A 13,763-nucleotide genomic window follows, 5' to 3' on the forward strand; every position below is an offset into this window, starting at 1 on the left:
TGCAAAGGAATAGTAAAAAAAAAGAGGAGAAAAAGAGGAAATAACATTTAAAAATATATACTGTAAGATTACAAAGCATCTCAAGGTAAAAAATTGTTCTAAACCTTCTTTTATTGGTGTGGAAAGGATCTGGTTTAGGGGAGGTTGTCTTGTGGGTTAGCAGTGAGGCTTTGGAGCTGAAGCCAGGCTGAAAGGCTAAAAGGCAGACGCTATCGTTCACTTTGAATTTCTCCGACCTTCTGTCTGAGAGCCTGTCCAGACAAATACACATAGGCACACACTCTCTTGTATAAATTATAGGGATGTAACAATACCAAAAACTCACGGTACGATAATATCGCAATAAAAAGTCCACGGTACGATATTTATCGCGATATTGAAAAAATAAAGAAAAAAATTTGAATTTTTTCTTTATTTTTTTACTTGAAATTTGTTTTCTTTATTAAATAATAAATCTGATTTGTACAGCATTTTAGTAGGATAGTAGTATTTTAAAGTGTCAACAATATAATAATCAGACCCTGCAATAGAATAAATCAAGTAACTCAAACTCACTAACTCACTCACTCAGCATCATCAAGGTTATCTTTTAGGAATATGAGCATGTCCATATTTCCAGGTAGAAGCTGGGATGTTTGGGCGTTTACAATATCCCCTGCTGTGGAAAAAACTCTCTGGCTTGGTACTGATGTTGCCGGGACAGAGAGATATGCTTTGGCCATGGGTGACAGCAGTGGGTAAAACCGTGCATTGTCTCTCCACCACTTCAAAAACAATACCGTTTTTGCCAAGAAGGTGAGGCTTATTGACTGGGCGAGATATAAATATACTGTTGGTACTTGTCAATGTCTCTAGGTATGTACATGTAGCCCTGTAAATACGATGTCCTTTATTGTTATCTGTTGTTTTATGTTCATGTTGTAACCTACTTGCTGCCATGTTGGACAGGTCTCCCTTGAAAAAGAGATCGATGATCTCAATGGGACCACCTTGTTGAATAAAGGTTTAAAAAAAAATGTATTTAAATCAGTCAGTCTCACGACGGTATTGAGACATTTATTTATCGCGATATTCGATATATCGTTACATCCCTAATAAATTAAGAAACTGACCCATCTAAAACCCTTCTGAACTTTTCTTGAAGTATCCAGTACTCAGTTTACACCCCATCTCCAACACGCACGAACACAAACACCCACACACACAGCATCCTTCACACCCACAATTTCTTTGCACACATAGCTCCTAGCACACTGAAACACATCACACACACAACAGCCCTCAGCGCTTATATCCTCTGATTTATGGTTGTTTAATATACAGGAATATTAAGCGCGCGTAGGTGAGGATCCCTGTCGGCCAGCAGCATATTAATGGGTCCCGCGGAGCCTTGCTGACACCCTGTTTGTCATGTCGGGGCCCCGGCCCCTGCTCCGGATGCGCCCTATCCCATGCACACACATGAATACCTATGATACCTATGCATAAGTAATGGGACAGCTCCCTGGCTTCCATCGCAGGTACTGAGGCTGATGGAAGACAAATCAGAGCAAGAAAGATGCAGGGAGGAAATAAAAAGTGGAGGGAGAGATATGCAGTGAGGAATATCTAAACGCTCACATGGTGACGCTAATTTGTGCTCATGACTCTATCTGAGTTTTGCATTTATAATTATTAATGAATCTAGATTTGACAATCGGTTGCATTAAACAAAATGGTTCAAAATAAATATAACTGGAAGAAGCCTTTGGGAGTCTGATCAGTGATGTTGTAAGTCCAAGCGAAAAGTGGAATAATATATTAAAAATAAATTAGAGTTAAGTCAAAAAAGGCCATTTTAAATCAGTATTTTGCTATGGTTTAAGACAAGACAACAGTGGCTGCTTTGTATCAAGCTAAACATAATATTATTTGTTGTTCGGTATTTTAAAACTGTGAAGGAGAGGAGACAGTGAAATAATCAGCCTTGTATCAGTGGAGTACACGTTGCATCCTGTTCTTTGTTTTTGTCAAAATATTTTCTTATTTTACATGGGTGCCTGTCATCAACTTTTCAATTGATGTTAAGAAAACAATAATGGAACTTCAAATTGAATTCTCAGTATCACAAATACCTCTCTTAGGCTCTGTCTTTAAGATGATACACAGGTTAAGGAAATATTAGGCCGCTCAGTGAAGCATGTGATGCAAGACAACTTCTAGCGAGCATAAAAAGAAAATCATGCCAGTGGGAGCCGTTCAGATACGGCACGCTTCATCAGCTTTAGTGAATGATGTGCTAATGGGTCAAACCTTAGTGGGATGTCGCTTTTTTTCTTTTTCTCAAGGAGTCTTCACTGAGAGCTGTGATGCTACAGTGCATACCAAGAAGCAACATTTTTACAAGTCTGTTTGTGTGAGGCTGCCAGGCTCAATCACCACTGTGTGAGTGTATGGAAAACAGATAGTGTGTGTTTGCCTTGTTGTGAATTTGTTTTCCTATAATGCTGTTTGAGACTCTCAGTAACTACAAATGATTAATTTAGGGATTAAAATAGATTTTTGTAGACACATATTAATCTTATGTTTTTATATTTACATGATGAACACCAGTATTTGTACAAATTGAACTGATAGATGTTAGCTGCTAATGGCATCTGGTTAAATGTTGTTTAAGGTCACAGTTCACATTTCCAGATTCACTTTTAATTGCTGGAATTAAACCTGTGACTATGTTAACAAAATGTTTACAGTTAACAGCTTAATCTACTCTCATAGTTGATGCAATAACATGATTATGTTGTATTGGAAAACCTTGGATGTTACACACTGGCTCAGAGGTAAGTTATGTATTCTTGTTTTTGTTATCAGTTTTAGATAAAACAACTAATCTCTTAGTGTTTGGACACTGTGTTCTGTATATCACTCTGATATTGGACCGTCCGCCTTTTCACCTTGTTTCGCTGCCTTCTCTGAACTTTACACACGCTAATAACGACATCTTGACTGCTACCACCCTCACTGCAAACTGCACACACTGTCCTAAAGGTTAGCACACTTTTCAACAAACAGGAAGGACTTTGAGCAACACCAGAAAGGCAAAAGTAAACATTCGAAAAATTACAGTTTGAGTCACATTTGGTTCCAGTCGATATCCTGAATTCACATGTTTCTGCAAGCTGCTGTGTAATGGAATGAAAAGATTGTAATAACAAGCACATGACCCCAAACCTCCTTTTCCTTTCCAACGCTTTTTTACACGCACTTTTTTAAAGATCAAATGACAGCTTCTCCCTCTTGCCTGTGGCCTTCTGAACACCTTTTGGGGTTTTTTCATGAATATATGTATGTGTTTACCAGGTGTGTGTGTGTGTGTATACTGAGGTGTGTCAGCCATTCTGTACAGGACGTCTTTACTGCTTGTGGCAGGAGTTGCTCACTGGAGCTTCTGGCCCCTGACAGAGTGCTGCAGGGCCTGTCTTGCCCCCGAGCTGAAAACTACCGCCAGCATAACAAATCAAAAGCTATCCCCTCCCCACCTGTGTCAGCTGGAAAATGACAGGCCAAGACATTCTGCCCAGCGGCCATTCACAATTAACAGCAATTAATTACACTGCACATGGCAGCTAAAGGGGGAAGAAGCCTCAGGAGAGATTTTAGTCAGACTGTCTTCGCTCTACATCACCCTCCCAGGGTCTTATTTCTTTAACACATTAACTTTTCTCAATTGTGTGTGATCATTCCAGGAGCCTAGGGATTTTTGATTCAGTTCAAATAAAAACATTTGAAGAATTTGGTTTATGTATCTGAAACCGTAAGAATAGCAACACCTACTTTTAGTAAAAAACTGAAACAATTTGCAGATTCTTTTAAAGGACAATGTTATAACTTTACTCTTCAGTCGACAAATTAATAACTGTTTCCTCTAGCTTTAAAATCCCCTATTTTGCACATATATATTACAAGATAACCTTCAGGTAAATGTATTTAATCCAGAATTAGGGATTTCAGTATAAAACCTGTCAACTTGTGCTGACAAAAGTTGATTTTAAATATTATCTTTCTGTTAGAAGAATGTTTCTTGCCCTGCAGTACTGTCACTTCTGGATAACAGTGTTTGAACAAGCTTCTGAGCCACGTTCAAATTAAACAAAGAGGCCTCGAACCGGCCGGCCAAAAGTATCATCATTACCATTCTCGCCCTGCCGCCAAGTTTAATATTTTATCTATTACGCTGTCTGGCAAGTTTAAGTGCACAGCAGCTACAAGATACCCCCTAACTCCCCCTGACCCCATCCAAAATACTAATAAGCAATGTTGGATTTCACCGCTTTGGTAGTAATGAAAGGTTTCTTTTCACAAAGTTCTAGCTATACATTTGCGAGAAGGATATTACTGAGATGTTCATTGTTAAGCTTTTAAATAAATATAACCTTCTCCTTTCATACAGGCAATTATATTGTCAGAGTAAGTATCAACCTTTTCTGAATGGTGGAAAACGTCAATTTGTGAGGAACTATTCACATGCAAATTGATCATGGAAGAACATTTTCACTCTGAGTTGAATAAGAAAAAGTGAATGTGGTATGATTATCTGTGTTGAAGTGGAAATTCATGGAAAAATACTAGCTCTACCACTCTACTCAAACTTTTAAATCACTGCGTAGTTTAAGTCCAGAAGCAATCAACCTCCGATTTGTGATGCTTCTTGTTAAAATGTCCATCCCTAGCTTTCAATAATTGCAAAATGGAATTATATCTTGAAATATATAAAACGTAGCACACACTCAGAAAAATCTTCTTTTCCAAGATGCTTACTGTATTGCTCTGGATCATATTTGCGTGGTGTTTGCCATGAAAACCCAAAAATAGACATATTAAGTGGTGAAATTGAATCATTCATATAAAACAGTAGGTTTAACTTTAAAGAGATACATTTTTACCCAGATTAAAATATAAAAAGATTTATGGTGAGTAAGTATTTCCTATTTTAAACTACTTTATCCTTTTACTCTACTACAGTACAAAAACATACTTTTTACTACTCTACATTTAATTGACAGCATAAATCAATACAGTTGTTTTTTACAGATACATACACATTATATTGTTACATTGAAATGAACCAATAGTTTATAACAGTAAATATTAGCTCCACTTCAACCATATACAACAGTAAAATGGTATCAATAATAATATTACAAGTATGTGACTCAGGAGGCATTTTTGTCTGAATTATGAATCCTTTTGCGTTTGAGGTACATTTTCCTGATTATTTCTCATTCTAACCTTGTGTTTAAAATGAAATCACATTAAATTACAGAAGCAAAACACCAAACGACTTGTAATCTCAAGTCATTGTGTCTTGAGGCAAACACCAACTGTGAAAATGTAAACAAGATGCTGCATACCTTCTAGCTTCATGCCGACGGTGAGGCACTTCTGGAAGCGGCAGTACGGGCAGCGCTTCCTCTGGGTCTTGTCAATCTGGCAGCTCTGGTTCTCTATACATGTGTAGCGCTTGTTGTTCTGGACGGTGCGCTTGAAGAAGCCCTGCAGAGAGAACCAATTAAGACGTCAACCTGCTTGACCCCTGCAATGCGATGGTAATTGGCCCATTCACACTCCCAGACAGATGGAGAGGGTAGGCTTAATAGACACACACACACACACACACACACACACACACACACACACACACACACACACAGGGTGAAGTTTTTGTAGCTACACTTCAAATTATGTTGTGATGCTTACGGACACACACACACATGTAGAATATAAAGCTGGGCATGAAAACAAACTTATCACAAATAAAACAAATGTCCATCTATCTGAAGAGTTAATACAAATTATATTACAAATATAGTCACACATAGTCCATTTTTGTACATTTGCATTTACAATATACCTAATTCAATATCACTTTAAACAAATTAAAAAAAACATAGATTATCTGCTTATCTACTTTACACAGTCTTTTTCTGCCTACACTACTTTTATAAAAAGTATGAAATGTAAAATGTGTCCCGTAAAAATTACATCGCTATTCTCACTATTAAAAATATCTCAATAAATCCTGGAAAATAATTTAAGGGGAAAGCATATTTTCAACTTTCCACTTAATTATTGAAAAATATGAGCACAGGAATCCAATAAATTATATCCATAATACACAGTTCCGGGATTACAGAGATTTACCTGTAACGTGGAATTAATTATAGGCAGCAGCAGTGAAAATCAAACGAAGGGAAAATGGTATTAACGTATTCTAGATCCATAACCTAGGAGGAGAATCCTTAAACCTGGTCTTTAAAAAAAAAGAAAAGAAAAAAAAGAACGTACTGCTGTCAATATCTCACCAAACCCCAAATTTAATTGACAATCTGCATTGCCTGATCCGTCCTCCCAAAAAAATCCACAGCACTCGGTTTTGGATTATTGACTTCTCAGTGCTAAAAAATCCATGCTTTAGAGAGAACTTTCTCTCCAATTTTCCATTTAGTGCACAGCATATGCTATAAAAATCTGAACCAAACTGGATTCTTACATGCTTTAAAAACCACGTCTGGAGATTAAGCAGACAACATCCCTGAAAAGCTTGAATTTGACTGGCAGTTCAAACTAAGAAAAGGCAATCGCCAAGGCGCATTTGTATTTATAAAGGAATTGCTGACATTTTGCCTCTGTCTGTTGCCAAAGAATGTTTCTCATTTTAATTTCTCACAGTTCAACATAAAATCTATGTTCCTCACAATAATTCTAAATGATTTGCTGTAAAGTAGAGACAAGCTATTTTAACATGTAATGTCCAATATCATTTTTAAATTATCTTGATTTTCCTGACCTTGAAATTCCGAAAAAGACCAGAAAACTGCTTCAACTACACGTCAATGCGGGCCGGTAAGGAAAAATATAATGCATATTATATACAAATATAATGCATATCACCACTTTATCTCCTCTGATCCTCGTCTCCTATTCTCTATACCTAATTTGCTTTGTGATCTGTCTAACTTTAAAATGACAAAAATGTAAAATCCTTTACCCTCAACTTTCTTTACTCATTTTAATTTCTCCTATCAATTTTTTGTTATTTTTACTACTCTGCAGATCTATTTTTTGTAGATGTCCACTGATCAATATGACTGACCCTTGACCCTCTCTTTAGTCTCTTGTAATGTCAGAATTTGAGGATTACAACATTATTATTATTATTCTGCTGTTGCTCTTTCAGTCTCCCAAAATGAAGACTGCTGGGAACGTGCCTGTTTGTGTACAACGAGCACCATGAAGCCGGTTCAGCTTGTTGTTGTTATTGCGGCAGGTATGATGTGGGACCATGTTTACTTTATGTAGGCTGGTGTAGTATGGACCAACACTCTCTGCTGGGAGGATTATAAGGAGGTTTCTCTTTCTGCATGTGTTTGTAGGTGTGTGTTCCTTAGCCGAAAAATTGCATGTTAACCAATAATCCCCAAAATCTGCATCTGATAACAAATGTGTCCTATTCACAACTGCGTTTTTGGAGATTGATAGGTAAATTACATCTAAAATCTCACTCGAAAATTAAGTAGTGTTTTCAAATCAGATACGAAAAAGTTATGAATCTTACTCGGGTGCTGCATTACAAATCTGAGCCGAGGTACTTTCATACAACAACAAAATTAAAATATAACCTATAACTCCAGTTTCCATTCAGCTGCATCTAGAGAGGAACCTCTATTACACTGGAGATGATAGCGAATATTCAATATACAGGAGTCTGTGTATTATCAACACACACATCTGACAAACATACTTTTACTGAATAAAGTGCCTGCGTTTTAAGAGAGAATCAATGAAGCGCTTCAGGTAATTACCAATATCTTTCATGTTTCAACAAGGATGTGCAGCATTTCATAAAAGACTTCTTCATCTACATTCTGCATGCACACGCACAGCGTTTCAACTAAACTTGGAAATGTGTTTGTGGATTGGCTCTCCAACGCAAGCCTGTGCTGAGGCTGACAAGCAGCAGAGATGCCACTGACGTCTCCCGTCAAGCAAGTGCTTAGCATCTCAAGGTCATAATATGGGATACAATCTATAACATCTGCTTTGAATAATTACCACATAGGCAAGAAATGTGTGCTGCAGCATTAATACTGTGAGCGGCCAATTTTACACTGAATAGTGTTAACACAGAGACATTTGTCTTAGCTTAATTTTGTGATGACAGTTTTGCAGGGCAAACACAAAAACGTAGATAAAGCCTATTAGCTCAGTGTTGAGGAGAACGAGGAAATAGGCCGAAAGGGACAAACAGGTTGTTGATAGAGCTCAAATAATATCAGCAACAGCTTGCTTTGTGGTAGCCTTATCACTGTGTACGGAAACATTTTGCAACCAGACAATGTTGCTCTTCCTTTAATTAACCTGTGATGAGAGTTTTGGACGGTAAAATACAGGCTTGTGTAAATAGAGACGGAATTATTGTGTACTTTGCTTCCTGGGTCAAACCCACACACCCCTGCCTCCTGTGTTTGACGGTTGCAAAAATGACAAAAACCCCTTCCAAGCCTTTCACTACTTTACAAAATCCTCTGACCCTCACAGGAAAAGTGTGTTACATCACTTGTCACAACAATATTTCACCCTCGGCCTCTTTGCCTTTGGTTTTCCTGTAATGTTAATGACAAGGAACTGAATCTTAACAGAAGAGTTACACTTGTTACAAGTCACTCTGGACAAGAATGCAGGCTGAATGCCTAGCGTGCACAAATACAACTGCTAAGAATGCACCACCACAGATACATAGAGACACTGAAATAAAGCTGCCATAATGAAATACAAGAGCCACAGTATTACTATCTACAAAGTGTATTTTAAATGTGGACAATGCAAAATCATGCCCACCTGACACTGACTTTGATGCACTACAGGAACTTTAAAGTGAAACCAATAATTAGGCAACTATATTACTGAGAACTCACTACGGCAAACAATTTGAATCACTAGGAACATTTGAAATATCAAGCAGATAGGGGAAGGTCACCATGCACTCAAAACATCATTATAATAGAGAGGAGAATGAGCGCACTAACCTTGCAGCTCTCGCAGGTCAGTAGTCCGTAGTGATAGCCTGAAACCTTGTCTCCACAAACGGGGCACATCTCGTCCAAGTCTTCGTCATAGGAGTAGTCCATCATTTTTAACTGGTGGGCTGTGGATGAGATGCGGACACACAGAGAGAAGTCTATTTCAGTGCTGAGCAATCTCTTTTCCAAAGCATACTTTCATCCATCAAAATGAATCACGGGGAACCACGCGATGCAACTGAACGAGCATTTTTTTTTAAGTTCTGTTGGACTTGTAGAGTTTTAAATTGAGGAGGGGAAGACGATGAATCGTCGATTTTGGAATGAGTTGAAAGGACTCAACCATTTATTTCTCCTTGCTGCTGCCCTCTCTTCTACATTCGTTGCAGACAGGAGCCAAAAAATAAAATAGCGCATGAAAGTGAGCCTCATAAATATGCATGCATCTAAGTCGTGAAATCGCTGGGGGAAATGGAGAGGTATTAGAGTTAAGGATTGGAGGAGAAAATGTTACCGCCCACAGACAAATGAAGACACACAGAGAATCCCTTATCTCTGCAGGCGAGGAGAAAAAAAACATTCAAAACCTACTTGAACCAATATTATTTCTCCTTCTCGAAGAATAACTCACAATGCTATAGGCCAACTGCTTTAGTTTATTTTATGTATGTTGGTGGTGCAAAAGCAGAGGCAGCATTCAATGACTTTCTGCGTGCGCTGGAAACAAAATTCAGTTTTACGAGCTTTCAATATAGGCTAATTTAACATGACATTTTTGTACACAATCTACCACTGTTATAAAACACATTTAGCAATTAGTTAAATCCCATAACAGTGGCCAATTTTCGCATGTATTTTTATTTATATTAAAGACTGAATATATACTTCCATTCGAATAGTATGTCGATGGGTCTGTTGAAGTCCCTTTGCCTTGCGTATATAAATAGTTGCATGATAAGACGGTGTGTGACAACGCTAAGCAAACATTCAGGCTGACTTTTACAACGCTTACAAAAGCCTTTATGGTTCTAATCATGAAAAGCATGCCATGGATCAAACAGGAAAACCTCAGTGTATGGCTGTAAAAGTGGAAATATTGTGTCAACTAGTCGCCCTCCAAGGCCTTCACATCAATTACTGCTCTATTTCAGAATCCCCTCATCTGCTCACTGATACCTTTTAATTAGACATGATTTATGTTTGTTAACGCGTTGCCCTGCTGGGATCCGCACTGCATATTCCAGTTGAAGCAACAAGTTCCACCGAGCTGCCGGTTTTTCCACAGAAGCTCTAAGCAAACTCCATTTCCGAACTTTATTCTACCTTTAAGCGCAGAAAAAAAAACATTTGTAGAGCTGTTATCTTTACACACGGCAGCTGTAGATTTAGACGTAAAGAAAAATGAACATTGATGAGGCATTGGTTGCAGCTATCAGTAGACGAGGCCGTGCTAAATAAAAACAAAACGAGCTCTTGAATTGTAAATGGTCCTAATGACAGAAATACATAATTTTTTTCAGCAATATATTTTCTGGGTTTTGGATCAAATCTTCCATACAATTATACATTATACTGCTGCTATGTTCCGTTCATTGGCCTTTAGGAAGATGAATTGTCTTCTATCTGTTTAAAAAAACAAACAAGAAAATGCATAATTGTTTAAAGTAAAGATGTGGCTAAATTGAGTTTAGTTGAGCTCTCCTGCATCCCTGCTTCCTAAACAAGCGGAGGTTTGCGCACAGTGTGTGCAGGTTAAATTGCTTTAGAAGGCGAATAAACAAACTCACCTGCTAGCTCTCACCTCGACGGCCACTTGCTTGAAACTAATTTCCAAAAGCTACGACATTTGTCCCTATGCACTTTCTAAGAGAAAGGCTCTTTCAGTCAGAGCTACCTTGTTTTTAGCCTTGCGTACAATTTAGATAACGGGCTCTCTAACAAGCCACTCCTTGTCTTGTGAGTGTGTGTGTTATCAATGGTCATAAACCAGGACTGGGCTAATTGATTGCCCGTTTATATTACTGCGGAATGACGTGAGGGGAATAAGTGGCAAGTGAGTTTATCTTGGCAAAGGAGTCAGTCCATTTTTACATGTTCTCTGATTTATGTGGATGTTTTGAAACAGATCAAGAAAAATGTAGGCATGCCGTATGGAATAATACACACAAAAAACGTTTGGATTTTTTTTTTATCGAATAGGTTTTTTTAACCCTTTTTTCGCGCGGAGATTGAAGGCAAATACTATTATACAAAAGAGATAAGTAAAGTAATTGGAAGAAAATCAGATGAAAAATGTTTGGTTTCCTATTCAACATCATTTTGAAATTCAATTCATTTTAGGCCATTTATAAAAAAAAAACAATTGGTTTTGGTTAGAAACACAAAAGGATAAATTAGTTTGATGTCTATTTTTTTTAACAATGCTTACAGACTTTGTGTTAGATCACATTCTTAGACGAAAGTTTACTGTCCCGAGGTCAAATTTAGACAAGAGAAAATAATGTTATGAAAACTCTAAAATTGTCCTCTACAGTTTTTTTTTCTTCTGACTTTTATGTTGGCAACATTTATCTTTTCACTACTTTTTGTATAAAGACTAAATCAGGAGTTTATTCTGCGTATGCTGCCTACATTAAGTCATTTGAATTATTTTGTATTATTAAACCACATACATTAAAAGGCTAAATACACAATGCTCTGTCTCGCAGTGTTAACTCACCAGGCGCCCGAGCACTTCCAGCATGCAGTGACAGCTGGGTGTCATAATTTTTTGATCGTCAAACGTTACACATGTGTCCAGGTTTGATCTGGATTGGTGGGTTACTTATTATATTTTATAATAGGCCTAATATAAATATTACAATAAAATATCAGAAGCCTATCCTCAACAACATTCATTGAAATTCCAGAACAGTTTACAAATGACCAAATTGAACACGTTCCTCATTCAATAATAAGGCTATATTGGCTATATGACCGGTATTTTTTTAATTGTCCGCAGAAATGTTTTGGATTTACGCGTGTCCAAAACTTTTCTGTGACACTGAGGCACGCACCAAGAACTTGCAGTCCATTTATGTTTCGTAAATAAAGAGGACGTTTATTAATCTGCCATGTAGTCTTACGAGATGTAAATGAATGACAGTTCTTACCTTGCATATTCCTTGGCATACGCCCTTGTTCTCCATACGATCGAGTGATTCCGAGTGATTCCGTATCGACTTTAGGCAGCATGTCAGCGCTGCCGGCCTGAGCTGCAGAGTCCGCACCGCTCGGCGGGACACCTGGACGTGAGAAGCAGATGTTCCCACATAAACCCCTCAAAGAGTCCCAAATGTCTTTGTTTTAAATCTCTATCTCTTATGTATAACTATCTCTGTCTTCCAATTATTGGAACATGTTGCGAATATGAAGCCTGATTCAAACGAGTCAGGCTGTCTTCAAACGGCCGGGCTGCATAGCCGGTGCTTGTCTGATATAATTTAAGTTTACTTATCTAATTTCTCGTAAATTGCACTTGCGCACAAAACAGCAATACTAACGTAGACCACACGCGTGGTTTGTTCGGTACTTATTAAGGAACAGTTCACGCTGAGTAAAGGAATCAGTCTCTTACTCAAACGAGAAAACTGCAGTGTCCGGAATAAAATACGATAGTAAGTTTCCCTGTAGCTCTTCCAACAGTCTTTTTTAGCGCGTCACCCATTAAAGTGGGTCCTTCAGTGTAACTTTCAGCCTTTAGCAGAAGAGAACGTGCCGACGGCGCCGCCCCCTCTTGTGCGTAAAGTCGGAATCGGTGTGTCGGTCGGACAGTCTGGAGATGTGGAGACCTCTCATCCTCCTCCTCCTCCTCCTCCTCCTCCTCCTCACGGCTTTGTTTACTCCTCTCTCTCCAATCCGGGGCGCATGCGGTCGTCTGACATCATCTCTCTCTGACCCAATCAGGCGAGGAGACCGGGAAACATCGCCTCAAACCCTCCAGTTCCATCTCTCAGCTGTTTAATCCTGTTAATGATGGACTTTACAGGCGGAGGGAGAACAAGGAAATCAAACGAGGTGATGCAACTGTATGTGAGAGCAGACTCCCCGTGAGCGCAGAGGCAACGCGCGAGGTATGTATTTAGATCACACTGCAGCACATGCACGCACACAGACACACGTGCCGGGTGTGCACGGTTCTATCATGTAAAGTGTTTTTCTCTCTATCAATTCCCTATCTTTATCTTTGCGTTGCATGTACTTTATTGCAATATTGTTCACCTCAATAATCCATTTAAGAATTATGTTATGTGCTTCTGTGGTCATCAAACAATCCCACTCACCATTAAAATCAAATAAAATGTAATAAGCTCTCTGTCTGTCTGTCTGTCTGTCTGTCTGTCTGTCTGTCTGTCTGTCTGTCTGTCTGTCTGTCTGTCTGTCTGTCTGTCTGTCTGTATGTCTGTCTGTCTGTCTGTCTGTCTTTTCTTGAATTATTACTCTAGAACAAGGCTCTTTCATTTTATAATTCCAGTAAAGGACATACATGTCTGCATTCAACCCATATTTAAAAAAATAATAATACTTAACCTGTGTTCAATGTTATGGAAAATGTGAGCAGAGCCGGCCCCAGGCTCAAAACGGCCTTTATTTTTGGATCAAACAGCCCCTTACGCAATAAATTATACTTTTGCTTCTGAATTATTAGCAGTAATTGGCTGAACA

At 38.4% G+C, this 13,763-nt stretch overlaps 1 protein-coding gene across 1 annotated transcript in view; it reads right to left on the minus strand.

Moving 5' to 3' along the window:
• Positions 1 to 12,879, minus strand: part of nr5a2 (nuclear receptor subfamily 5, group A, member 2) — a 64,724-nt gene extending 51,845 nt beyond the window's left edge. Inside the window, 3 exon segments of the mRNA XM_034213119.1 lie at positions 5,377 to 5,532; positions 9,066 to 9,184; positions 12,212 to 12,879. Coding sequence (XP_034069010.1) covers positions 5,377 to 5,532; positions 9,066 to 9,184; positions 12,212 to 12,293 — 357 coding nt within the window. The 5' untranslated portion in view covers positions 12,294 to 12,879.
• Between the last annotated feature and the right edge of the window lie 884 nt (positions 12,880 to 13,763).

This window comes from Gymnodraco acuticeps, unplaced genomic scaffold, assembly GCF_902827175.1.
Source record: "Gymnodraco acuticeps unplaced genomic scaffold, fGymAcu1.1, whole genome shotgun sequence".
NCBI classification, from domain to species: domain Eukaryota; kingdom Metazoa; phylum Chordata; class Actinopteri; order Perciformes; family Bathydraconidae; genus Gymnodraco; species Gymnodraco acuticeps.